The following is a 27,663-nucleotide window of genomic DNA, read 5'->3' as shown; positions in this document are numbered from 1 at the left end:
CTCACACATGACTCTCTCCTGCCACACTTTCCCGTCACCACCTGTGTTCGGGCCTCCCTCTCGTACGGGACCCTGCAGCCTGGGCGCCTCTGAGCTGCTCCTCCAGCTCTCCACGTGCATCTGCAAAGTGCTGGCATATTGTTTCTGGCCGGCTCAGTCGACCTTCTAAACTGGTTTGAGACCCTCAGGCAGGATTGCTGTGTGCCAGAGCTGGGTGGATTCCTCGGCCTTCCCCTCCCCTGTCCAGGGCAGAGCTCGGCGGGGCCAGGGAGCCAGGCACTTCCAAACGCCTGGGCGACTCCACTGGAGTGGGGACTGAGGGCTGCCCCGGAGCCTGGTCTCCTACCTCTCCATTGAAGAAGCAGTAGAAGACGGACACAAAGAACCCCTGGAAAGGAAGGAGGGAGGAGTCAGAGACCTGCCTGGCGAGCACTCTGCAGGGATGGCCCAGGACACTCCGCCCCCAGGATCCCCGGAGGCTCATAGCTGGGGGGAGCCCCGCCCTCATGGTGCAGGTGTACTGGGGCCCACTGCAAGTGACAGGCTGCCCTGAGTCCTCAGAACAAGGTGCTGGGCCTTCGGGAGGTGCAGGCTAGGGTGACCATGACCCAGTCAGGAGGTGAGCCCACCCTGGGGCGGGGGTGCCAATGGCCATTTGTATTTCAGGGTGAACACATGTCCGCCAGCCCTGCATGAAGTCTCTGGGAGGGCCTCGGTGCCCGAGCATTCTAGGTCAGGAAGGAGTCCCCAGCAGGTCATGTGCCCCACCTGGAATGACTGCAGGAAGGAGTTGAAATAGATGAACACGATCTGCGACAGGTCGTCCTCCCCAGGGTTGACGAAGAAGAGCATGTAGGTGATGCCCAGAAGGGGCAGCAGAACCAGGGTGGCCTTTACTGCCTTCCTAAGGGGGATGAGAGGGTGACAAGACTGGTCTGAGACCACACAGCAGGCAGGGGGCCTCACTCGGGTGACGTTTCTTCTGGGACCCTGAGCAGGCTCCCCGGGAGAGGGCTCTGAGGACCGAGGGGGCCCCCCACCTCCAGGGGCTGAGGCGCCCGCCATTCACCTGTACTGGATTGTCTCGGACGTGGTGGACGCTCGCAATTTTGTCATTAGGATCCTGACGATGTTGAAGAGAAATACAAAATTGATCTGGAGGGGAAGCAGGCAAGAAGGAGGGACCGTGAGGTGGGGAATGAATTAAGAGGCAGTCTCTGCTCCCTGGAACCCAGTGAAGCCATGTCCTGTGCACACATCCATCCTCCCGGCCACCCCAGCCCCTGCCCGGGGGCCTGGGGCCTCTGTTTCTCCCTCACCAGGACAGGCAGACACTCTGCCCAATTCCTTGTCACCTGAGGGCTCCAGAGCCTGCCTCCCCACCTCCAGACCCAAGGGAGGAAAAGCAGCCTCAGAGGCAGTGAACAGGCCACAAAGTCCACTTTTTCTGAGAGGCAGCTCCTCAGAAAGTTTCCAAACCCCTGCCCCACTTGGAACGCCACAGGAGCCGGGGCCAGGGCTCTCCCCTAGTCCCTTGCCCTCTCTGCTGTGGATCCCCAGTTGTTGACTGAGGGATTCCCTGAGGCCCTTCTACCCTTCGAGCAGATGCGGCCATTAGGAGTGACTAATCTCTCACCGTCCCTCCCCTGCAGCCAGGAAAGCTCTAGAACCTTCACAGACACATCTGAGGCAATGGAGATGAATGATCTGCTTGGCTGACTCCAAGTCTCCTGGAAGGGACTCATTTATCTTCATTCTGAGCCTTTTCTCAGCCTCAGAGGCCAGGCACTCAGCCTCTTCTTGGGACCTGCCCGGGGGGCCTCCTGAGCCATCCTCATGCTGTGTATGGTCACCGTGGGCCCCAAGTGTCCTGTCCATGTGCAACAGCTTGTCTGTGTGACGGGTCTGGGGTGGGTCAAACCTTCCAGTGGGTCTGTTCTCTGTGCCTGTGGGAGTGTGTTTGCCTCAGAGTGTGTTCATTTGTGAACGTGCATCTGGGGGCGTGGGTGTGCCAGTGTTTCCCTATATCCATCCCCACGTGTGAGCAGACAGGAAAGTGAGATTCCCTTTCTTGGGAATCTCTCTCGAGAAAGTGCACAGGAGTCAGAGGGTGTCTGCTGGCTCATGCATGTGCACACGCGTGAGTGCATATGTGTGCACATACACAAATTTCCTCCCGAGTCTCTGTCCCGACAATCTGTCACTTCTTAAGCCTTCCTAAGATCCGGCAACAACCCCCAGGCTGGGAGTGGGGGTCCCAGCAGACATCAGCCACAGCCGGCTGCTCTCCTGCCCATGGCAGCATGGCCTGGGGAGCCCAGGGTCTGGGGTGGGCGGCAAGCCTTCAGCCAGTGGCCGGCTGTGCTCTGCTTCTTCTTAAGGCTCATCTCACTTCCAGCCCCTGGGGTTTCTGGCTTATTTCCTCAGATCACAAGGTCACCATAACACATAGGTCAATCCTAATTTTCTCATATAAATGATACAAAATACTTGACCTTTTCTGATTCATTCTGACTTCTCTGAAAGCAGAGGCTGTTGGAATCAAAATCTATTCTCATTTCTGCCATATTCCCTGCATTAGGTCTATTTACCCATTATTCATCAACCCATGTACCAATTCATTCAATTACCCATCCATCCATCCAAATATCTACTCAACAATCCATTCATCAGCTTATCTACTCACCCGTCCATCCACCCACACACCCATCCATTCTGGCAGTGAGTTGCAGAGCACCTCTAAGGCTGCAGGGTCCTGTCCCATGTGCTGAGGCCAAGAGCAGGGACAGGGTCTAGTGCGGAGGATCTGGGAGACAAGGCTGATCCTCTCTACTCCTGTGAGGCAGGCAGTTAGTGATGCTGCCCCCACCGCCTCTCAGCCTGGGTCTGTGCAGCCCGGAAGTCACTCTTCCCTTGTGAGCATGATTCCCAGCCTCGCCCTCCACTGCATCTTCTCCCCCTCCCCCTCCCACCGGCACCTTCCCCCTCCTCCAGGGAGCCTCTCACCATCCAGCCACATGGAGCTTTCCATTCCTGGACCTTCCTTCCCCCTCCACCCCCACAAATCCCAGCTCTTCAATGAGCACTGCTTACTATCCCCTAAGCTTGACCAACCTAGTCTCTTCATTCATTCATTCATTCATTCATTCATTCATCAAACTGACTTGCCATGGGTCAGGCCCCTGTTCCCAGAAGTCTTGTGGTCTAGAGGGAGGGAAGTGGCTCAGAAAGGCCTAGAGAACTGGCCCTTGAGCTGAGAACTGAAGGAAGGTGGAGAACTGTGTTTCAAGCAGAGAAAGAGCCAGGAGAGAAAGCCCTGGGGTCGGGGAGGTAGGCCGGCCGGCGGCCTCTGTGGCTGCGCTGAGCCCAGACAGTGGAATCTATCTACCTGCTTCTACAACAGCTGCCACGAGGCCCTCCCAGCCTGGGATGCTCCTAGGGCAGCCTGCGTGGCATGGGCTCTGGGAATGCCAAGGGGAGAGGGTGCGGCCTGACCCTGGGGAGAAACTGCCCCGCAGAAGTCCAGCCTCGCGCCCTCCTGCCCCGTGTGTCCAAGGGCGCTGCTGCCAGCAGCCTGGGTCCCCACTGGCACGTTAGTTCCTCATGAGGCTCTGTGGGAGGAGCACCCTGGCCTGGCCACAGCTCCGGCCTGGCAGGTGGTGGTGGGTGTCAGGCCCAGACTGGGGGTCTGGACAGTACGGTTGCTACCAGGACAGACAAGGGAGATTCGGTGTTCCCATTCCAGGTTTTGTTTGAAGCGCTTCCTGGCTACTCTTCAAGCAGCGGCCTTAGGTGGTAGGTGTGATTGTTATTCCCATGTTACAGATGTACAAACTGAGGTTCAGATAGGCTATATCGCTTGCCCATGCCACAGACTCGGTGTCAGGATTCGAACCGAGGCAGCTGGCCTCGCGCATCAGGCAGCTGCTCCTGCAGGAGTTCGTGAGATCTGGGCTAGACGTAAGGAACTAGAGGGAAGGCACTAAGCACTGGGGAGGGGGGATCAGAGCTCAGGATAGCACCACGTGGCCCATCAGCGCAGGGTCCAAACCTGTGGCTCCGGGTGCTGGGCAGTGCACGTGCATCCGGAGGCCGCTGGTCCTCACGGCGACCCCGTGAAGCAGGGACTGGCAGCCTCGGGTTACAGGTGAGAAACTGGGAGAAACTGGAGAAACTGAGGCTCCAAGCAAAGAGCTCCCCCAGGATCACACCACAAATCCCAGGTGGCTGCCGCCAGTGCTGGCTCCAGGATGCCACACAGCATATGGCCTCCCACCAAGGCAGAGAAGGTAAACAGACGCGGCTCACTGGCTCTTAACCTCCAGCGCATGAGTACGGTGGGCCCTCTCCACCCCTGCGAGGGGGAGGGTACTTGCTAAGTCCTGGTGTTCATGGGAGACCCTCCTGCTGCAACCACACCGGCACTCGTGCAGAGGCAGGCAAGGAGGGGAGGGGGAAGGGGATGCCATTACTGCCTCCTGGGCTTCGGACATGGTTCCCGGCCTCGGGGATGGATGTCCTCTGCTCCCTCCAGTTCTGGGTATTGGGCAGGTTTACCGGGGCGCTGCGAGGACGTCCCAGGTCCCTCTCTCACCGCTCCCTAGCTCTCAGCCTCTTGTACTGCACATGCGCCAGGGCAGTTACACACGGCCAGCCTGTCCCAGCCCCGTGCATCTGTGGAGCCCAGTGACGTGTCCAGATGGCATTGGGGATGCCTTCAGAAACCTGGAGACCAGTCTGTTTCACGGCCCCTGGTCCTCACTGGATGCCTGTTTTCCCCTCCTGTTGGCATTTTCTAGGCAGGTGAAGCCTCAAAGGCCTGCGTCCTGAGCCCATCGCGTGCGGGGCCCTAGCTGGGCCACAGAGAACCAGGCATCGCACATCCCTGCCAGGCAGGGCCCCAGGTACTGCGGTTCTCCAACTAGAGTGTACACATCAGAGGTACCTGGGGTCCTTGGTCCAAATGCAGATCTGGGCCCCCCTCACCCCAGACATTCCCAGTGGTAGGCGAGGGGTCTACAATTTATATTTGCTAGGTCATTGCTGGGGGCGGCATCAAGCGAGGAGACTTTAGTCAGACAGACCCAAGGTGCCGCACCCTATAGGTGCGGGGGCCCGGGGCCCTGCATTCACCAGCAGCTGCAAGGGACGTTTCTCAGCCTTGGGCTTCCTCTGGTGCCAGGGGAGCTAGCTCAGCCTCAAAGCGGGGGGACCTGGAAATATGGGGGTCTCATGTCCCCAGAGCAACCTCCACTGATGAGGCATGAAGCGTGTGGATTCATAACCTAGCTTCCAAACCGTCCACGGCGGGCAATCCTGAGACTCTTCTGCGTGGCTGCATCCTTCGAAGCCAGCTCATCACCTCACCCTTGTCTCCCACTCCCCCCCACCCCCGCTGTACTTCCTTGGACCACCTCTCCCTGGAACGCCCCACACACATTCTTGCCGCATGGCTCTAATTCTGGCTATTCGACTGGCATTCGTGTGGCCTTGGGCAAGCTGCTCAGTTAGCCTCCCCAGCTTCTGCTTCCTCACCGGTCCAGAAGGGCTACCACAGAGCCTGTCTGAGAAGGCTGGCACAGGTGAAAATACTCATGGAGAGCACTGAGCCCTGAGCCTGGTCCAGAGTGGAGCCCAAGAAGTGCCGCATGCCTTTCCCATGACAACACAGGGACAACAGCCTCCTACAAACTGAACCAGCCCATTCACTTCCCGGAACCTGGCAATAAGTCTGTTCATGCCTTCCGGCAGCAGAAGTGCAGCTGTGAACCCCTGGGGGAGGGCAGGGTGACAGAGTACTGAGCATGTATCTCATGGACAGGACAGGCAAGCAGTGGGTGACCGGCCCCGAGTCTCAGCTCAGCTGGCAGTCCCATCTCAGTTTCTTCATCTGTAAAATGGGGATCATCATTCCCATGTGCAGGCATTGACGATACGAGATTTGGAAGTAATGAAGCCCTGTCTTCATTAGCTCAGTTCCAGCTGGAACCTGGAAACCCTGTACGTGTAATAGCTGGACGTGGGCTGGGCCCCAAGGAGAAGCAAAGGGCTTTTGGGCCAAGCGGTGAGGGTGGACGCAGAGAAAGAGGCATGGAAGGGCAGGCGGGGAGTGGCGGCTGACATGGAGCCCTCCCGTACCTGTCTCCCCTGCATTTCCTTACTACTGCCCAACGGCCTCGCGGCCAGGGCTCCCTCCCCACTCCTGCGGATTCCCCACCCAGGCCAGACTTCCTTGGCAGGGTCCCGGATTCACGAAAAGCCCTATCCCTCCACGAAGGGCTCACAGCAGCTGGCTGGGAGGGGATGGGTCTCAAGGGGTTTCCATTCACACGGGGTGGGGATGAGTGACTCATTGCAGCTGGGACTTCAAGGACAATCACTACTTCTGCCTTTGAAACGAAGTGGAATTTCTGATGGTGGAATTTCAGGCAGCGGGTAGAAACCTTCCTAGTCATCTCCAGTTCATATACATCAAGGACACTCCAGAGATGGGGGTCACACGCATCCCAGAAGTCACAAAAAAGGAGGAGAGTCAGGAAATGAAAGAGGTAAACAGTAATTGTCTCCAAGGTAGACCAAAGAACCCCCATTAGGCACCTGCTGTGTACAGGAGGAGGATGGCGATCGTACCCACAAGGAGCGGGTGGCCCTTTAAGGAAGCTGGTGCATTCAGGAGCCTGAAATTACCAAGCCTGAAATGTCTTACGTAAATGCCAATTTCTTATGGGGCTTTTTTGCATGTCTCTTTTTTTTAAAATGTATGATATATAATGGGTTCGTTTTTGCAGAATGCAGCCTCTACTTAAACTCTACCTTAATTAACGCTCGTTATGGATTAAAGACGTGGCGGCAATTATACCTTAGATGCGAATACACTTGGCAAAGGGCGGGGAGCCGGACAAGGAACAATTGCTCATTACGCTCCATTCTGGTACCACTGCTCCAGGCTGGGGGTGGTGGGCTGGGCCCTGGAGGGGGGTGCAGGGGGCAGAGGGGGATGTCGGTCGGAGCTGAACAGAAGTCTATACACCCTTCTCTTGCCACCGGCTTTCCCCTCGCCTGGCTGTCTCAGTACCTGGCAAGGGGACATCAGATGTGGGAGGCACTAGAAAACTACCAGTCAGAACCATTCTCTGCCCAGAAAAAGCACCCAAGGGCCAGGGGTGAGGGGGACGCACCAGGGCATGGATCGTGGAGAGGGAGAGTGGGGGGCGGCCGGGAAGGGGTGGTGTGTACAGAGTATGTGCAGGGGGCCACATGCTTTCCCAACATCTCTGCCGGGTAGGTCCTCTGCTGCCCTCCTGATGCCCACCCCACTCCAGTCCCCAGGAGGACCTACCAGGAGCACGAGAATGATGGGGCCCTGGTAGATATAGTCCACCAGGTCACCAGGCTCTTTGCCAAACCAGCACCTGCAAAGACGGGGTGGCTGTAAGTGGCCTGCTGTGCCGTGTCCAGGCACCACAGCAGACCCGGCCCAGGGTTCTCCGGCTTGACCCTTCCTGGGATCCAGTCTCTAGACTGTGCTTCCCCAAAAGCTTGGGCCCTTCTTGGCTCGCCCTTGGGCTTGACCTTCCATGGAGCGCCTGGTCTCCCCAGCTGGAGACCTGGGTCTCCTCCTCCTCTTCCTCATCCCGCCTCCCCATTCCAGACTGCTGGCCCAGGGCTGGCCATGCAGGAGGCTCATGAGTGGTAGGAGAGTCAGTCCCTCCCTTGCTGGCCCAGGGCCCAGCCACCCTGTACCACCTGTTTCTGCATCGCTCGGAACCGGCCGCTCCATGTGCCAGGTGCTCAACCACACAAAGCAGCAGATGTAGAGGCGGGAGCTGTCTCCGGACCTGAACCCTGGCCTTTCTCTGAGCTGAGCCTCATTCACCCAGTGAAAGGAGCCCGCTGTTCCCAGAGGCTTGGTTATTCTTTGGGGATACTGGCGAGTGGAGAAGCTTATGTTCAGGGGAAGAGTGGGACCAGAGCACAGTCCGGCTCAGTAAACAACTCCGGTTGCACTTCAGAAAGGTCCACATGGACTTGGGGAAACTCCGGCTGTGTCCTCTGAAAGCTTAGAGGTCATCCAGTGCACACTGTCTTAGATAGGAATCTCCCCTGGTACCTCCCAGCTCTGAGGTTTCGGGTCTTTGCTTGAACACCCCCTTTGACGGGAACCTCACTACCCTACAAGGCAGCCTTCTTATTCTTGGGTAGTTTTTATCATTAGGAGCTCTTCCCAACATTGAGCTCTTGGAGCCCACCCCAACTCTGCCCCTGCTCCCAAATCCCTCTCCAGCCTCAGAGACTCCTTAGAGATTTGTATCCAGAGGCTGGCATTCCCCTGGCCCCTCTATTTTCAGCTGGAGGCACCCAACTTCCCAGCCACTCCTTGGCTGACCCATGGCCAGAACTGCCATCACCTGGGTGTGGCTTATATATCAACCTCTCTGGCGCAGGGAGGGTCCCAAGATGGGACAAGGTACCCTAGGTAGAGACTGGGATGCCTGAAGAAAACAAGCACCAGGGCTCAGTGAAAGAGGCTCAGTGACACAGCCTTGGATGTGCTCTAGGCTGAAAGCCTCCTGTCTTCGCCAGACCTGCCCCTCCAAGGGGGAGGCATTACCAAAGGTCAAAGGAGACCATGTGTTAGGGCACTTTAAAGGAGCCACGATTCCCAACTCAAATCAACAAAGTTGATCTGATACCTACCACATGAGTACCCCTAGGTGCCAGGGTTTTTGTTTTTTTTTTTCCAATTGAAGGACAATGGGAAGTTAATCTGTCCGGGAAGGACTTCAGTTCCTGCCCCATGGCTGGGCTGGAGCCCTTGGCTGACCTTTCCTAACACCCCTCTGACCCCCGTGGCTGGCTGGCCCTACTTACTGTTCATTTTCATAGTAGAGTTTGCCAATGGCCCAGGCGACGATGATGGGGCAGGGGATGCCTGAAAGAAGGACACACACAGGCTCCAGCAGACAGACAGATGGACAAGGACCCTCCTGTAGAACACAGGGTGAAGGGACCACAAAGGGCCTGGAACCAATCACCAAGTGTATGGCCATCCTTGGCCCCAGGAGGGGCCTGACCTAGACCCTGACCCCACTCTTCCCTCTCTCAGCACCCCCGTCTAAACAGGTCAGACAGATGAGGGGACAGCATGATTTTCTGAGACGGTCGGACAGAGAAGTGGAGCTGGCTGGCTTCTCCCAGGAGAGAGACATAGATCCTTGGATTGGTCTTTCCAGGCAGAGGAGGGCTATTCATACAATGTTCTTTTGGAAGGACAATTTGCTCCTTCCTCACCAGCGATGGAAGAGAATGGCTGCATCAGGCAGTGCTGTGGACCTGTCCTTGGACCCAAGATGAAGAGAAGTGACCTCGTCAACAGTGCCCCCTCCCCACTAGGCCCTGCAGGGCCCCCGTCCCCCAGGGAACCTCACACCATCCGATGAAGAGGAAGAGCCACTTGCGCAGGCGCTCGGTGGAGTAGGTCATAACAATGGCCGTGTGTAGGTAGCAGCCCTCTGCGAACATCCAGAAGAAGTTGGTCACCACGAAGTAGTTGAAGATGGTGGTAATGCAGCGGCACCAGACCTGCATCGGGCAGGCGGTGATCAGGGGCCGCCCGGGGCCGGGACCCAAGTACATGACCCCAGCGCCCACCAAAGTCAGGACATCCGAGTCATCTAGTGGACATGGTGTTAAATACCCTCCAATCTCACTCTGGGAAGCGTCAGCCTCCACCATTTCTCTTTCATGGTTTTGGAACCCGTTAAGGCGCCAGCCTCCACTGGTTCCTTCTTTGGCCTCTTCCCAGTGCTTTATAATATCCCTTGTTCACAGAGAAAGGGGAGCCCGGCTCTGAGCTTTCTGCAGGCAGGGGCTAGGACCGAACAACACTGTTGTGTTTTTGTGGTCATTTTCCTGAGAGTCACCTTCAATCCACAGCAAGTCAGGCTGGTTGCCATCCCAATATGACATTGCATGTAGGAAAAAAGGAGGGAGTCCATAAAAAGAAAGTCGTCATATAAATAATAGTACAGGGGTTATGAAAGTGAGCTGCCACTATGGAGGGGTTCCCCAAAATCTCTGGTTTGGGAACATTCTGGGCTTGGTATGATCATGGTGGCTACGGAGGAAAATTCACCAAGCCGGGCGAGTCACCACATCTCTCTGAGCCTCAGTGGGACCCGGAGAAAATAATACTGCTCTGTTACAGGGCAGTTGAAGGAGATGAGGGTCACTAAGGCAGGCACCAAGGAATGAAGGTTGTTGTTATTCGCCTTCCCGGCAGAGGGGAATTTGTCCTTGTCCCTTTGAGCAGGGCTACCTTTCCTAATACCCTGCAGACAGGAAATGGGTGTGCAGGCAGAGAAAAAGCCTGTCCGGGGCCACAGCGAGCCAAGGCCAGGTCTCAGGCCTCCAGGCCAGAGCTCTACTCAACAAGTCCTCCCTGGCCATGTTTCCCCAGGCTTCATCCCCCGGGCACCCTCAGAGCCAAGGCCGAGATCCGGGGACTGGTGGTCAGAGGAGCCCCGTGGTGGCAGTTCTCTGACCCTCCCTCTCTGTCTGGCTCTGACAGCACTGGCTGTCAGATGGTCCTGTGCCGCACTAGTCTCCGCCTCCGCAGCTCTCCCTCCCACCCCACCGCCGTGAACCCTGCTTTTTCTCCAAGTTAAGCAACAGTTCATGAGCTCAAACTAATATTGGGCTGCAGGAGACCCAAAATGGGGTTGAATTCAGTTAGCACCAAGGCAGGGCTTAATATGGGGCCCAGTTAAGGGTCAAACCAGGCTGCATGTCTGCACAGGCCTGCCATCCAAAGAACAGGTGTTGAGGCTCTCTAACAGTGTGCCACAGCTTGGTGACCCGGACACAGTACAGCAGCAGTCGACACACATCCAGAGGTGGGTAGCAAACACATGGGATGGCTGGGTCAAGATCCTGCTGGCTTAGATGTAGAGGCATCATTACAGAGCCACGTAACCTCCCCGAGCCTCAGTTTCCACGTCTGTATAATGGGAGAATAATCCCTACAGGTATCTCATTGGAATTAAGTGAGATAAAGGTCAACAGAGTGCAATTCCAGCCTCTTCTTCTCTCAGGGGTCTCTGGGAGGTCCTGAATTCAGAAGACGGGGAGTGGGACAGGATAAGCCAGTCTCGTGTGAGCTTAGTGCTGCCTGGCAGTGCCCCCCTGCCCCCACCCTTACCCAGCCCTGCCTCTGGCCCCAGCCCTGGAGGGATAATGACTGGGGTTGAGGTGAGCTCAAGCCAGGCCTCCACCCGAGGACTGGGCAAGAGAGGGTGCCGCCAGAGCCCGGAGCCCCCCAGCCCCAAGCCCAGTGACCTCATTGCTCTCATGCACTTGGTGGTCGATGAGCTGCAGCAGGAACCACATGACATTTCGCAGGATGAAGGTGGTGATGAGATTCCAGTGAATCACGTTCCGCAGGCAGCGGATACTCCTGTGGGAGGCCCAGGTCAGGGGTCGGCCGGGAGCAGGAGTTAGCGGAGATGGGCTCTGCCTGGGGTCAGGGATCAGCAGGGATGGTGGCTCCCGCGGCCAGGTAGAGAGAGCCTCGGCCTGGGGTGAAGGCAGGTCTGCACCAGTGGCCACGTTCCCGCCTGTGGTGGCCCCGGCTGGGTCTCTCAGTTCCCCCTTTGCATCCTGTAAGCCTGTGACAGGTTGGTGGCTTGGCACCTCCCCCCAACCTCTCTGTCCACTGGCCTCAGGGCCCTCAGAGCGGAGGCGAGAATGTCTGGGAGGGGGGAAGGGCTGCTGTGGGGGGAGGGGCACGGAAAAGCAGCAGTGGGCAGAGGTGGACTCACCGCAGGGCCAGGAAAAGCAGGAAAGCGGCCACGAGGGCTGCCACAGAAACGCAGTGACCCAGGTAGTTGACGACAAGGGCGATGTGGTAGTGCATGTCGTACTTCCTCTGCTGGACAGACAGACACATACACAGGAGGACGGAGGCACGGGGCACATGAGGGTTTGGCTGGGCACTCTAGCTACGGCCACCCTGTATGTCCTGCCCCGGGAGGCAGAAGTGGCTTTAAGGGTCACCACCACACCTGGCTCCTGTTGGCCATGAGTGGCCATGAGTGGCTCCTGTAATCAGGCCTCCTGACATGCAGTTTGGGGGCAGGGTTGGACACAGCGTATTCTGAGATATGCCCGAAGTGTGGCTCTCTGGATTTTATTGTCTCTTTAATTCTGGACTGGGGATTGCCACACCTGTGTTTAATCCAGCTCAGACCCTCGCTGGCTGAGCGGCTGTGAGTTGATTTCTATCTCTGGGCCTCAGTTTTCACATCTGTACAGAGGAGCCAACCTGCCCTCCTGCCCCAGAAGCAGCACGCTCTGGGAAGTCTGGAGGAAGCCTTGGGATCAGTCTGTCCTGGATGTAGCAGTGAGGGGGTGCGATGTCCGTAGGGAAGTTAGGAACAATATTATAACCGAGGAAAAGCCGGTCTCCTTTTAATGATGCCCATGTGCTGGCAGTTCTAAACAGAAGCCGTGCTAAAACACTCCTTCTGGCCAGGGCAGGCTGTCCCCCGCCCGCCCCCACTGTGGTCTGCCGCTGCTCAGAGGGGCTGTGAGGTGGGGAGGGGAGGACAGAGGACTGGCAGGAAGGAGCCCCCTTCTTTCCTTGATGACCTGTCCCACTAGCCATTGCTGTGACCCCACTGCAGACCCCCTTTGGCCCACATATTGTAGAGTCACTTTCTCAGGGTAGATAAACGTTTTCCCTCTGAACCTGAACTTCTTTGTGGGGAAAGTTCCAGCCTCCCTGAGAGCTGTAATGGGTGAAGGAAGAGGGGATGAAGGGGGCATGTATCATGTTGGGTCAGGAATGAGGCATAGCTTCAAAGGGGAGGAGGCTGGCACTGCCAGGGGCCTGGGGTCAGGTTCCAGGGCAAGGGGGCTGGTGAGGTCTGAACAGGACCTGACTTCTTATGGGGCCCACCCTTCTGGGAATTGTGCTTGTTTCCCTGTGCAGCGCAGAATCAGAATGCCGGATGGGGGTTGTGGCGCCTGGGTGGCTCAGTTGGTTAAGCGCCCGACTTTGGCTCAGGTCATGATCTCACAGTTCGTGGTTTCAAGCCCCGTGTCGGGCTCTGTGCTGACAGCTAGCTCAGAGTCTGGACCCTGCTTCAGATTCTATGTCTCCCTCTCTCTCTGCCCCTCCTTCCCTCTCTCTCTCTTAAAAATAAACATTAAAAAAACTTTTTTAAAAAGAATGACAAATGGGGAAACTGAGGCCCAGTGGAAGGAAGAAGTGACACAGCTTGTTAGATGTTGGGACACTGGTCACACCGTCATTCCCTTCTTGTGTCACATGCCATCTTGGTTGTGTCTTCTGCTCACCAGAGCTCTCCCAAAGGTGGGGGGCCCTGTCCCCCTTCTCTACTACAGTGTCACTGAGCAGGGGAGGGAAACAAGTGCAAAAAGTGTGGCCGGATTGCACAAGGACCGGGGCTGGGGCTGGTGGGAGCCACTCACCTTATCGTCCAAAATGGGCTCGCACTGTGAGTAGTTGATCCGGGAAGCCCACGTCCCATTCTCCAAGCACGCTCTGTAGGCGTTCCCTATAAGAGATGCCAACCACCAAGAGGTAGGTCCCTCCTCTCCTCAAGAACACTCCCTGGCTCCCTGGGGCCCACAGGATAAGGTTCATACTTCTCAGCCTCTATGAGCCAGGCAACACAACACCTGTCTAAAAGTTCACGTGAAAGTCATTTACATGAAGATTGTGCAAAAGGCTTCCCACAAATGGCAGCTAAAAGGCACGATAAAACCCGTCGTTGACACAATCTTTGCCGAGCACTTTGTATACCTTCTTTAATTATATTCGGAACTGAACCTGACTGTGAGCCCTGGGTTGTGGCTGAAGATTTGCTGCTTTCAGCACACCACATCATTTCCGTTCTTCTCTCATTTTATACTTAGAAGAGCTGTACCTTCCTCACCAGTGCCAGAGCTTCTGTTTTAGTAACAGCTACCACTCGGGGCGCCTGGGTGACTCAGTCTGTTACATGTCTGACTCTTGATTTTGGCTCAGGATTATGATCTCACGGTTCATGAGATTGAGCCCCACATTGGTTTCTGCACTGACAGTGCGGAGCCTGCTTAGAAGTCTCTCTCTCTCTCTCTCTCTCTCGCTCTCTCTTTCTCTCCCTCCCCCATCCCCAGCTTGTGCTCTCTTCTCTCTCTCTCTCTGAAATGAATCAATGAATGAAAGAATAATAGCTACGCTTCACCTAGGCGTTTACCACAGACCAGAACCTCTTTTAACGGCTTTAGGTACACTGGTCCAGTCAATCCTCCCAGCAACCCCATGATTAATATTAACCCATTTTACAGAGGAGGAAACTGAGGCACAAAGAGATTAACCCACTTGTCAAGGATATAAAAATGAGAAGAGGTAGATCCAGGCTTCAAATCCAGAAAGTCTAGCTTCAGGTTACCTGTTCTCAACCCCTAGGTTACTGAGCAAGGGTACAGAGGAATGAGGGCCATCTGGGGAAAGAGGACTGTGCTGCCAGACTTGAGCTGCCACCGCCTGGGAGGCCACCTACCATGTGAGATCTCTCAGTGTCTGACAACCGGGATCCCCGTTGACACTGGAACGTGATATGTGAAAAGACATTTCAGGGCACCGATGTCTGGTGTGTATGAGTGATGTAGGCAGGCCCTGGAATGCTTAGACTTATCTTTCTTGAAATGCTAGCTTAATTGTCAGTTCTAGCTCCTAAGCCACCCTCTCCAGGTAGCCCACCCTCAACACCCACCCAGGAGGAAGCGTCCCCCCTGAGAACTCCAAAGCCCTTTGCCAGCCTTTGCTTTGCATCACTAGTGTGTACCTGATCTCCCCTGAATTCTGAATGATCCGTTGTTTGGGGGTGATGTGCACTGGGGTTTTCTGCTCTCTGGCTAATGGGCAGTTGTTTGCGAATATTTCTTTGGGGTTGGCGTTAGATGTATAACGTAAAGCTAATTAAAATAAACAGCTCACAGGGCAGAGTCACAGAGTTGGAGGGGGAAACTTAGATTGTTTTTGGAAGCAGTGAGTTCTGAAATAATTAAGTTACTTTAAAAACCCGCTTCTGTTGAGCTGACAGTGAGTTAAAAACAATGGAATTATTGAGGGAGCACTTGCTAAAGAGCAGAAACAATGGAGGAGATTCTATTAGCTTAATTGTTTTTTAATTTGGTGCTCTGAGCTCTCGGATTTTTCAAATTTAGGGTTGCACTGGCCTGTTCCTGCCTCCCGGGACTGTCAGCTCGAGGCTGCCTCAGGCAGGGCCCTGGCCCTTGTGGGGGTCCAGGCGGTTCTGACCCCAACGTGCGGACACCAGTTCCTCGCCCCTCACCAGGGCACCCACGCCCACTCTTGACACGCTTGGGTGTCCTCATTCCTCAGGGTTTTTTTTTTTATCATGGGAAGGTTGTGTGTTAAGAGAATTTGAGGTACAGGGTTAGTGAAGTTACTGAACTAAAGGACAGAGTGTGCAGTGAGTCAAAAGGACCCACGTAAAGGCATCCTGGGAGGGCAGATCCTTTTGTAAAATGAATAGTCCCTTTACGGTCTCTCTCAATAGGCCTGTCTGAGGTGAACCAGCTCTGGTTCAAAGCACAGAACATTTATCTTCCAGGGATGTGTTCATAGATGTTATCCAGCTTTCCTGAAGGTCAGTGCTAAGCTCCTTCTTCCAAGAAGGCCTCTTTGATTGTTCCCACCTCACAGATTTCTCTCTCCTGAGCCCCCGCCCACCTCACCCCAGAGTCCTCATAGCCTGAGCCTCATGCTTCATCCCTGGCTCATTACTTGGCCTGAGCTGTTCAGGGGTGTGAGTCTGGTTTTGCTGATCAGTGTGGGGTTTACCAAAGACGGGAACTCAGAATACTTTCCCAAGTCTGATATCTCATGATGGCACTGACTGCGGGGTGGGCTTGGGGGTGGGAGGGTGTCAGGATAGAAATGCTGCAAATCTCAGACCGTTCTAGTCCCTTACGTCAATGTCCACTGGGGTACCAAGTTTTATGAATTCTGTCTCTTGGTTTTCTTTCTCTGGAATCCACCCGCCTCCCACCACCATTCCTCAGGCACTTGTTACTTGCCCTCCCAGGCCTGGCATGCAGCCTATGCTGGGCCACCCCTTGAAACGGCCTCCTTGTTCTCACCCATGGCTCACTGACCTATTTTTGAAACCCCAGCTCAAATGCCATCCCCTCATGAAGGTTTCCCCAACCTCCTAGGCATTTAAGGAATCACTTCTTTTTTCCCTGTAAATGCCTTCTCTAGGTCTCGCCATCTCTTGAAACATAGGCCTTCACATTCTGCTGTGCTTGAACCACAGCAATACATCTATTTCATGTCAAAATCCGGTACTCACCCCACCCCCCCTACACTGGTGAGTCCAGTTTCACAAAGCAAAATTTATCTTGCCACAGCTATAATATTTTTCTTCCTATTCTAATGAATTCTATTTATTTTATGTACAAGTGCTGGTTGTGACTCACTAAATTGGCTTCATAATCCACTATTGTGCTATAACCCAGAGTTTGAAAACCAAAATGCTATTTTAGACCATTTGCCATAATTCACTACGGACTTCATCTTTTCGGACCTGATTCTTTTTATTTTTTCTTTTCCTTTGCTACTGACATTAAGCTCCCTGGGGTGGGTAGGCAGAGACCAAATGGGAGCCTTTGGATCCCCGTCAGGAACTAGCCATCAAATAGATATGGGCTGCATCCAACCAACTCAGACGTGCCCAAACCTTGAAAAGCAGGTCTAAGATGTGGGATGTGGTGGTGGAAAGGGGCTTCCCTCTGGGGGCCCAGTTGTGCCCGGAGATGAGGTCCTGGCTACAGACACCAGGTACCAGAGGACTGGAAGACAGAGGTGCCCCGTTCTCCAGGGGAGCTGGCTAATGAGGACACTGTGCCCTCAAACACAGCTTTGGTCAGGAGAGAGTAAAACAGGAGTCTCCCGCCCCCCATACCTGGGAATTATGGGAGAATGGGTGCGGAAAGTCTGGGGGCAGGTGGCCAGACAAGAATCACAGGGATGGAGGCAGTGAGGTGGGTGCCTGTTACCACAGCAACACAAGTGCCCCTGCCGAAGATCAATGCTGATGGTGTGCGGCACAGCCTGCTGGGGGCATTAGGGTCTGGATGATGCAAACAAGATCCTCTCTTCCAGTGCTCTGTGGCCTGGGAATCCTGGTCCCTATTCCCAGCAGTGTGCCAGATCTCTGCCCCCAACGTGGCCCTGGTCTGTCAAAAGCTCCCACTTATAATGGCCTTTCCCTCTTTCAGATGCCGACTCCTTTTTGATAAGAGTTCCTGGTTCAGACAGTCACCTAAGTGGTTCAGAAGCCGGGCTGGTAGAAGATGGGGGCTTAGATGCTAGCTGTAGTTTTGTCTCTGGCTGGTTGGCTAAGTGACCTTAGCTATGTCCCTTCCCTCTTGGCCTCAGTTTCTCCTCTCAGTAAAAGTAATGCACATCATTTTTCCAAGATGCTACTGGCTATTGTGGGTCAAGTGTCTATTGTGTGGGACTTTTCAGTCCACTAAATGCCAGTAATACTCTCGAGCCATTATTGCAACTCCAAACATCCCTATGTCACTTTCAAGTGCTCTGTAGATTGGCATTTCTATCCCTGATAGGCTAACTGACAAGACATTGGGGACAGGGACTACAGGGACCATTTTTGGTGGGAGCTATGGAGGAGTGGGTGCAACAGACAGGCTGGGCATGGGGAGTGGATGGGACTGGTTTTAGGGCCGCAGTGTGGTCACTGGATATCTGGAAAGAAAATGACAAGGAGGTGCTGGCAGAGAGGTGAGAAGGGCCAGAAGCAATATTTACTGAAGCAGTGAGATCGCTGTGCAGGACAGGAACTTTCAGCACTGCGGACAGCAGAATGACACCACTCCCCACTCCCCACCAAGGCCTGCGAGTGACATTGGAGAGCTCCTGAGATACAGCCCTGCCACACTGCATTCAGCCTCTGTCCCTGGGCCCAGCCCAAGAAGATCACACTAATTCATGCCTTGTTCTCAAGGCCCAGCTACAGCCTTAGCTCCTCCAGGTACCTCCAAGGCTGCTCCGGGCCCCTGAAGTTTCCACTGCTCACTTCTCGTAGCCCACTCTGGGTCAGGACTGCTCTTTTCCAGCTAGCAGGGCAAGGTTGAGGTTGCCCTCTCCTCCAGCCTTCCTCGTAAGAGCCACACAGAATTGAGTGCGCTGGGGCTCAGGATGGACGGAGGTTGTGCCGTTGTCTACGTGACTAGGGAACTCTGGATGAAGACGAGAGACTCACTTGGAGTGGGCTGAGGAGGCCGTCGGCCACCTCAGGGGCCCAGGACTTGGAAGCTGCACAGTCAATGCAAACCAATCACACATGCAGGAGGTATCTGGGGTCTCATACACGTGCCACAGGTAGGCTGAGCACGACTGCCAGCGCTGTGGACACTGTCAGGACAGCCCCACGTGGGGTAGGGGTGGCATCTAAAATAGCAAAGCTGCTGCCAGGCACCCTCCAGACTGCAGGCAAGAAAGCCTCGACCATTCCCAGGAAAGCACACGGGAAACGGAGTCGGCAGGCCTTGAATTCTTGGGAATTCAAGGGGGTTGGGGAGGCAGTTTCTCCCTCATTGGGTCTGGAGGGGCCTTGAGAGGGACAATGACAGGTTGGGGGTCGCCCAGCAACTGTGTTCCAGAAGATGCAGCCACGTGTGCCTCCACTGTGGTCTCTTAGCAACTTCATGTCCAGATCCCCAGTGCAGGAGATGCCTGAGCGGCCGGACATCACATCCTGGGCCCCCTTACCGACCTTCCCTCGGAGCTGGGCTGCTCCAGACGTAGCCATATCCTTCCTGTCTGGGAAATCTTGGCCCTTACCTGGGGGTCAGTTTTCTTATCTCTTAATCTCCACTGCCTGGACTAGGTGAGGATGTCATGAGGCATGACAAGTTGCTTTTTTGCCTCCAGTCAAGACACCATTTGGGGAAGCGGGGCGAGGCCATGGTGCCAAGAGCCAAGCTCCCCTGAGCTTCCCAACCACGGCACTACTCCCTGAGTGAACACCCCTGCATGGCTGGAATGCTGCTGTGGCTGACCAGGGCCGGCCCGCTCGGGGGCCCGGCATCAACGTTCCCTGTCTCGGTCTGATCACAGCCCACGGGTGGCGGGGGGCTGCCGCGGGTGGTGACCCTTCAAGTTCAGAGCCAGCATGACCCGGCTTGAGAGACTGGGAATCTCCCGTTGTCAACACAGTCACCAGGTTGGGAAGGGCCTCCCCGGGGCCATCAGCTCATGATATCTGGGACGAGAGACAGGGAACTTCTAATTCCATTTCTTCAGTGTTGTGGGGACACTGCTCCTGGGGCCCCAGTTGTCCACCTGGACCTCCGAAAAGCCCTCAGCTCCTTATTTCCTTTTTTTTCACTAAGGATGCCTTTTCCTCCTTGAGTAGGCATGCCAGGATTAAGTGTCTCTACTTAGAGCAGACGGGGGGAAACTGAGTCAGGGAGGCACAGAGCAGTTTAATGGAGACCACACTGGGCCCACAAAACCGAAAGAGGTGTGACTGTAAGGCAGCTCGCTGCATGAGATCACTGCCCTCCCCAGGGTTGGTGCAAGTGGGAGGAGGCACCCCCCCCCTGCTCCAGCCTCTATTGTACAAGACTTCCTCCTTCTACTCAGCCCTAGCAACACTCTTGGGCTTGTCGCCATGACGCCAGCCTATGGTCTGCAGAGGGAAATAGGAAAGAGAAGACGAACAGGGGACCCCCGAGACAGAGGTGGCCATGGCAAAGAGGAACATCAGGGTTTGGGGACCATGAGAACTCATCAAACTCACCCCTTTTCCCCACCTAATACAGAAACACTGAGGCTCTAAGAGGAGAAAGACTTGGCCAAAGGTGAGACAAGCAGGAGGTGGCCTGGCCAGAATTAGAGTGGGTTTTCAGGGGCGCCTGAGTGGCTAAGTGGGCTAAGTGTCCGACTTCAGTTCAGGTCACGATCTCGTTGTGGGTTCAAGCCCCACATCAGGCTCTGTGTTGATGGCTCAGAGCCTGCAGCCTGTTACTGATTCTGTGTCTCCTTCTCCCTCTGCCCCACCCCAACTCATGCTCTGTCTCTCAAAATAAACAAACATTAAAAAAATTTTAATAAAAAATAAAAAAGAACAGGCTCTCAACTAGAGTCTCTGTGAAGGAATGAAGGGTGAAGACATCTTTGACTGACAGAATCCTATGCCCTCCCTTTACCAACAATGGCATTTCTCTGGAGGCACAGGGACCTGCCTCTTTCCAGAGGCCTTTGGGAATCAAGCCCTCTGAGTACAGCAGACTGCCCCCTCCCACGACACCATCCACGGGCCACAGACTTACGGCAGCTCTTGTAGATGACAAAGGCCACACCACCCAGAACAAGGACAACCATCCTTGGCATGAACAGGACCCTCAAGGTCACGATCCCAAAGATACAGCTGCTCCTTGGTCTGGGCCCCACACCACCTTTACCCACCCTGCTCACAGCACTCTAGCTGTCCACAGGAACCCCAAACATATTTTGTCGTATCGTCTCCCCGGTTTTGACAGCGGCTCACAAGGTCAGCGTGTTTTCTGTCCCCTTTGTGCAGATGAAGACACTGGGACCTTGATGAGGGGGACCTCCCTGTCACTCAGTGAATCAGGGCAGAACCAGGATTTAGATCTGCCCTCCTGAATCTGGGCCCGGGTTCCTCCTGGTCTCCCTCATCCCAGCCTCCACCGCTGCCGGTGCTGTGAAAGGAACTTCCCACCAGACTCTGGAGACCTGATTTCAGGTGGGTAGACTGTACTTGGGGCCTCTGGGGGTGGGTCCCTGGGAGTCAGGGGGGTGTGGCTTTGCTGTGGGGTTCCAGACTCAGCGGGTGGTTGCTTATGGGGTGGAGGGGGCTTCTCAAAGTCCTCAGCCAGCCTGGATTTAGATTTCAAAGGTATATCCTGAAAATCAAGCTGTGGCCCACCGGAATGATCTGTTCCTGAACCGTAGGGCTATGAACAAGCAGCTGGGAGCGCCACCACTAGCAGAATCGAGGCCGGCACCCTGGTCTGGCATTCAAAGCCTCCCTGACCCTGTTACCTTCACCCACGTCTCCTCTCCATCTGTTCCCACTCTCCCTTCCAGCTGGCACAGCACTGGCCTGGCTTTTCCAGGCCCCACCCAACACTTCCTCCGGGAAGTCTTCCCACCTTGCTTTCCCTTCCCCTCAGAATCAACCTCCTCCCGTGTGTTCCTACCATCTTGGCTGTGCTGTTTCACTTAAGAGTAAGGATCAGAAAGTTCTCTTCAAGAGTCTCTCTCAGGAACCCTTGGAAGGCAGGCTCAGGTCTTAAGCACATTTGAAGACCTTGTTTACAGTGAGACGAGGCCAGCACTCCCACGAAGCCAGTAAGGGGTGAGCCTGGGCAGGAAGAGGGCCTGTAAGCAGCTGGAGGAGTCCTGGGGAAGGAGGGTGGGAAGATCGGGAGTGGCTGCACCTTCGGTCCTCTCTGAGATGAAGGGTCCTCAGGCAGGGCGACAGCTGAAACTGCGCGATCACGCTTCCTGGCCCCCAGGGCCCCATGCACACGGAAGTGGAAGAATGCCAGAGAAGTGACCAAGAGCTCTCAGAGCCAGCAGACACCATTCGGGACCCTGGGAAAGTGTCTTTTCCTCTCTGGGCCAGTCACTTCCCACCCTTAAGCAGCAGGCTCCTGGGCCTCAGGGGTCACGGTATGACAGGGTTGTGGAGTTTCTGGATTCAGGGCTTCTACTTCCTCAACCGAGAGGCGAGGCTCTGTTTAGAACCCTCCCTGAGGCTCGTACCCTTGCCACATATGTGACACACACGTGATGTCTCCACTGCAGCAAGACCTTCAAGAAGCACTCCCACCTCTCCAGGAAGCTTTCCAGGAATGCTCCAGTGCCCACCGAGCTCTCCTCTTTCCAATCCCTGACTGGTGGTTTGTGTGAGGCTGGCCTTGAAGCAGCCTGGGGTTCTCTGAGGGCCGGGTTCAGCCCCTATCACCGTGTCCTCTCAGGGCTGAAGAGGGGAGACCCAACACCTCTGGCTGGAGGCCATTCAGTTTATGTGTTTCTAACACAAGTAGCGCTTTGGGTGCCTGGGTGGCTCAGTCGGTTGAACGACTGACTCTCGATTTCAGCTCCGGTCATGATCCCAACATCATGGGATTGATCCCCACATCTGATTCCATGCTGAGTGTGGAGCCTGCTCAGGATTCTGTCTCCCTTTCCCTCTGTCTGTGTCCCCCACTTGTGCTCTCTCTCTTTCTCTAAAATAAGAAACAAACAAATAAATGAAATATTTTTTAAAAAATTAGAGAGCCTAACCCTCTCCACGGGGTTAGGCTAGGTGGGGTGTCTGGTTCCCCCCTATCCTGACAGATGCCTCAGTACCACGGGCCCAACAGTTCCCAACAGGATATGGTGGGAGTCTGAGGTCAAGGAGACCGGGGCCGAGCTGTGCCGGGTTTAGCAAGGCTGCAGGGGGAAAGTGAACCCCATCCGGGAGGCAGCAGGACCCTCCATTGCAGCTACAATGGCCAGAGGAACAGGCAGGAGGAGGTGAGGGAGCAGGGCAGATAAAATGAGGGATGGGAGGAGGGAGAGGCAGAGGATTGAGGGAGGAGGGAGTAGAGAGGGGGAGGGAGGGAAAGACGGAGGATGGAAGGTGGAAAGGAGGGAGAGAGAAGGAAGCAGAGACAGGAAACAAGAGAGAAAGTGCAGAAGACAGCGACATACACACAGGAAGAGAGAGAAAACACCCACAGACAAAGACAGAGCCGCACCTAGAGAGAAACAGAGACGGGGAGACACACAGACATGCACACGCAGACACGGGCCCAGAGTCTGCACACAGCAGTGGGGGGCAGGAGGAAAGGGAGTACGTTGCCTGCTTCTGGCCAACCCACTGGGGCTAATCCATTTCCTTTCTCCTTGCAGACAGGGAGACTGAGGCCCAGGAAGGGGATCAGCATCGCTCCAGCTTATACTATGTATAGACGTGATGAAATTTTCAGTGGCCCAGGATTTGAACCTGCATCCTGTATGGGCTCGGGGAAACCTGTGGGGGAGTGGGGGGCAGAGGCCACTTCCTGCCACAGAGCTGAAATGCCAGGTTCTCACCTTCCAGGCTCCCCTGTAGTCAGAGCTGCAGTGTGGGACCTAGAGCCTCCCATACTCCCCCACCCCACCCGATGCACCTGCTCCAAGGGAATTCATGAGCTGGGGGTCCACAAGACGGAAACAGGGAGAAAGCCTCCCAGCGGCCACTGCAGAAAGCTTAAGCACCCTGGGCAGGTGTGGTAGCAGGGGTGTGGCCCATCTGGTGGCTGGGTCTTACTCAGGGAGAGTAAGTTTCCCTCACTGGGCCAGCTCTGCCCCGAGCTCTTGGCTGGGGGCCCCGAATCTGGCTCTCCAGCCCACTCAGTGATTCTACAAGCTCCTTGATATCCTTTCACCCAATCCCTTCTCTGTTTCAGCTGGCACAGTTGCTTTCTGAGAGGCAGCAGAGCCCGAGTTGGAATCCTTACCCTGTTACAAGCTGTGTGACTATCAGAAAGTCAATTAACTTCTCTGTGCCTCCATTTCCCCATGTGTAATATGAGGATAACATTACACCCCCGTCAAAGCATCAATGGGAAGATTAACGAGTTAACCAATATCAAACGGCAACACAGACACTTGGAGCCTGGGCCACTGAAGTGTGGGGGTGGAGAGAACCCTGAAGGGAACTCGGTTCTGCAGGGACTTGCATGTGTGACCAGGGACAAGTCCCATCCTTTTCCCTGGCCGCACTGCATCTGGAAATAGTCTCCGGGTGAAAATTATCAAGGCTCTGCATGGGCCTCCCAAGCTTGCCACCTGTAGCAGTTAGCTAACCCCACACCCAAGGGCTCTCAGTGCCTGTCTCTAGCAGAAGGCACCTTCCTGGGCTTTCCTCTTCCGGCCGAATGCATTCTGGATGGACACCTGCACCCAGATGTCCCTCTAGCACCGGTGCTGGAGGGACTACGCATCTCCAGCTATGCTCAGCATTTTCCTGGTGTCATCCCTGACTCCTCCCACGCCCCCATCCCACCCCATTTCTGTACAAGTGCCCAAAGTCTCCTGTGCCCATCCCCTCCTCGGCTCCCACAGCCCCCACTAGACTTGGGCCAGCTGCAGTAGGCTCGTAACCCCTCCTCTTGTCTCTAGAGCCTCTGTGCCCCAAAGCCGAGCTCCTCTGCCCCGGGCTCCCTCTGGCACAACCAGTGACGTCCTCTGCAATGCCCTGCAGCATCTGACCATATCTGCCCCTCTGCTCTTGTCTGTTTCCGTCTCCTCCTCTCTGTGCTCCGTGCCGTACTCACTCCTCAGTCCCGAGGCACAAAGCATGGTTGCATCCCCTCCTGTATACCTGTTACGCTTTCACCCGCTAAAATCCCACTGGTCCTTAGAAGTCCGGCTCAGGGGGCTAAGCCCTCCCGGGTCTTCCAGGGTAGAGGCACGGGTCCTGTTTCCGTCCCTCTAAACTCTCCTCAAGAACTGTCTCTTTGGAGGCAGGACCGCCCCGTGGTTAAGAGCGAGGGCTGCGGATTCCTCTGTCTGCACTGGTGCATAGGAGTGGATTATATAGCTTTGAAAAGTCACTTAGTGTCTCTAAGCCTCATTTTTCCTGTCTGCACTATGGGCATAAAAGCAGCACATATCTCAGGGGACCTTCAGGAGGTGGGGATGTGGGGGATCACGTGTGCAAAGCTCTCTCAGTGGTAGATGATGCCTGGAATACGATCCACTCTTGGTAGCTTTGGGACAGATTCTCTGTGCTCAGGTGAGTGGAAGAAAGTTCATGGGGACTAACGGCTAAGCTGCTATCTTACCCCAGGAATGCTGGCCCTCTAAAGAAGGTGGCTTCAGTGGGGGGATGCCTACAGGACAGCAGAACTGGGCAGGAAGAGGAGCCTCCTTTTGCCCAAGGCTTCTCATAGGAGCTCTTTCCCTCCCTGAATCCTCTGTAAAGGAAAGATCCCACTGAAAATGCAAGCAGGGCAAGGGCAAGCGCACACAGCGTCCAGGGGGCAGGGCAGGGGAGAAATCAATCACAGTTCCCTTGCCATTAGCTTCCTCGCTCTTCCCACCTCAGCTGGCTGCACTGGTAATGGCAATGCTCCCTGCACCCCATGCCACGTGTGGGCAGCACTTTGGTCCAAATGAGGAAAATCGCTCATTAGGTACCTGGAGCTAATTGGCACTCCATTTACTAACCTTGGTGGCGCCCTGCCCTTTTTTCAGCCTCTCACTTGATGTGATGTGAGGGGTGCTATGGGCTCCAGTATCTCCTTCGGGAAGTCTTCCCTGCCTTGTCTGTCCCCTAGCCCCCATCCTACAGCCCCCCTGTCCCCCTCCATCAGGGCATTTATCCCTGTATTCCTTTTGTCTGTTGCAATTGTGAGCGAGGCTGTCAATGACAGGGCAGTGGCTCGAATATAGTAGCTGATTAGTAAGAGGAATGACTAAGGACTGTGCTCAGTTCTAAAAAATACACCCAGCCCTGCCCTTAAGGGGCTCCAGGCTGGTTGGGGAGAGCAGGGGACAGCCCGGGCTGAGGTAGGAACAGAGCAGACCTAAGGGTCCACAGACCGTGAGACTGAGATGTCTCATCACCTCACTTCGTCCCCAGGTCCAGTCTGAACTACAGACCCTATGATCCTGTGATCTTGCACACAGGACCCTAAAAGCACGGTTTTACAATCCCAGGACTGGAAAGGAGCATGAGAGTCATTCCTTCCGCTTGCATACCTCCTGGGTCAGGGACCTCACTTCCTCCCAGACAGGTCGTTTTTATCACGGATGGGAAGCAGGTCCTTGGATAATGCAGAAATGGCCCTCAGTGGCTCTACTACCTATACGATGGGCTTCCTTAGGAGCACCTCTGCTGATGGGCTTCTCAGAGCACAGCCGCTCCCTGGGCCCACCAGAGCCCTCCACTGGGGCAGACAAGGGCGTGCTGCTTAGCATCAGAGGCAGGCGAGGCTGTCTTGCCCTCTAGCCATCTCTCTCACTGAAGGCTTCAGCCCCTGAGAGTCTGGACAGGTGTATATGTGTATGTGGGGTGGCGGGGCATGCACATGGGCAAGTGTGGGTAACAGGGGGCTGTGCTATGTTCAGGCACAGACATGCAGAGAGAGGTTGCTACAGAGTTTTCACCTTGAGGGGCTTCAGATAAATTTACAAACCAAGCCCTGAAGCTCTCAGGAGGACTTCTCTCTGCCGCGGGGGGGGCGGACTGGGGCTGGAGATGCCAGTGGCCAGTCAAGATGGGCCAGTGATGCTGTGCCCCACGGCCTCACAAGACACGCCCACTTGGCCCCCATGAGGCCTTGCGCAAGTCATAGATTCTGGCCCCCTCACTCCCAGTGCCCACGCTGCATCCCCCCACCTGGATGCTCTGTGACTCCAGCAGCTTCCACCGCTGCCTCTCCAGAGTGTCAAGCCAGCCAGTGATTTGCCAGGAGGAAGGAAGGCACCGGCTGTTCCCCCCGGGAGATGGGGGGTGGTCCTGATTCAGACACCACGCAATACCTGGGCAGGAGGAGTAACGCTGCCCAGGAGCCCTGACTCACCGCCCAGGGGGCCAGTCCGGACATCCAGGTAGGGATGAGGTCACACCCACACACTCTGGCCCAGAAGTACCTGTGTTCCGCAGGCCCCCACCCAACAAGAGTGCGCACTCCCATCTTTCCTGCCTCGTGCCCTCCTTCCTCTCTGGTAGTAAAGAGTCTAACCACCGCACCCACCCTGGGGTTTGGATGCCTAGCATATGCGACCCCTCCTCCCTGGTGTGGTTAGCATTGGCTAAACAAAGAGGGGAACTTCAGGCACTCAGAGAATATATTGTGAGAGGCAGGTTCGCCCTCAAAAGGGAGGAAGAATTTCCTCCTTCCCTTTCTGGGCTCTGGGCAAATCACTGTCTTACGGAGGTCTGAAGCTACCGTGGGGTGGGGACGGGGGGCGCCCGCAGCATTATAAAAGGTCCGGCGGTATGACGCTGCCACGGCCCTCAACAGGTCTTCGACGCTGGGTCCGGAGTCGTCCCCACTCCCTAAACCGCTCTGCCGGGCGACGGGAGCAGAGCCCGCGGCGGAGGGTCGGGGGGCACTCACGGGTCGTGTTGTACTTGACGCCGTTGAAGTACTCAGGGCACGGCCTCTCCACCAGGGCTCCGGCGGCGCTCCGGGGCCAGCACGTCCCGATCTGGTCCAAGGTGGTGTTGCAGTAGCTGTAGGGACCTGAAGACGGGAGAGAGAGGAGAGGGGCTCAGGTGGGAGCCCGGCGGTACGGGGCGCTCGGAGCGCGGGGCCTGGGGCGCACTCAGCACGCCGGGGAGGGCGCCCCGCGCCGCCGCGCCGCTCGTCTCCGCCTACCCTCGGGGTCCAGGGGCAGCCCCCAGCCGTCCAAGAGCAGCTCTTCGGCCAGCGCCAGGCTGCAGTTGGCCTCCAGCAGGCTGTAGAGCAGCGCCGCGTCCATCGTGCCCGGGAGCCGCGCGCCGACAGGGTGTGTGAGTGCGCGCCCTGCGTGGCTGCGAGGCACCGGGTGCCAGAGTGAGCGGTCCCGAGACTGCCGGGTCC

General features: G+C 55.8%; 1 protein-coding gene across 2 annotated transcripts in view; it reads right to left on the bottom strand.

The window, feature by feature from the left end:
* Positions 1–27,663, bottom strand: part of CRHR2 (corticotropin releasing hormone receptor 2) — a 45,650-nt gene that overhangs the window by 2,125 nt on the left and 15,862 nt on the right. Inside the window, exons 1-11 of one of the 2 annotated variants that reach the window (XM_077775436.1) lie at positions 27,460–27,562; positions 27,199–27,324; positions 13,495–13,580; positions 11,820–11,929; positions 11,338–11,455; positions 9,429–9,582; positions 8,872–8,932; positions 7,340–7,412; positions 1,070–1,155; positions 769–904; positions 347–388 (exon numbers count right to left, since the gene is read on the bottom strand). In XM_077775436.1, coding sequence (XP_077631562.1) covers positions 347–388; positions 769–904; positions 1,070–1,155; positions 7,340–7,412; positions 8,872–8,932; positions 9,429–9,582; positions 11,338–11,455; positions 11,820–11,929; positions 13,495–13,580; positions 27,199–27,324; positions 27,460–27,562 — 1,095 coding nt within the window. Of the gene's footprint in view, positions 1–346; positions 389–768; positions 905–1,069; positions 1,156–7,339; positions 7,413–8,871; positions 8,933–9,428; positions 9,583–11,337; positions 11,456–11,819; positions 11,930–13,494; positions 13,581–27,198; positions 27,325–27,459; positions 27,563–27,663 lie in introns of those variants that run through there. The other variant, XM_077775437.1, reaches the window with a different exon arrangement.

The sequence above is a fragment of the Crocuta crocuta genome, unplaced genomic scaffold (assembly GCF_008692635.1).
Source record: "Crocuta crocuta isolate KB4526 unplaced genomic scaffold, BGI_CrCroc_1.0 scaffold197, whole genome shotgun sequence".
Lineage (NCBI taxonomy): Eukaryota > Metazoa > Chordata > Mammalia > Carnivora > Hyaenidae > Crocuta > Crocuta crocuta.
This window is presented reverse-complemented; position numbering and strand designations above follow the sequence as displayed.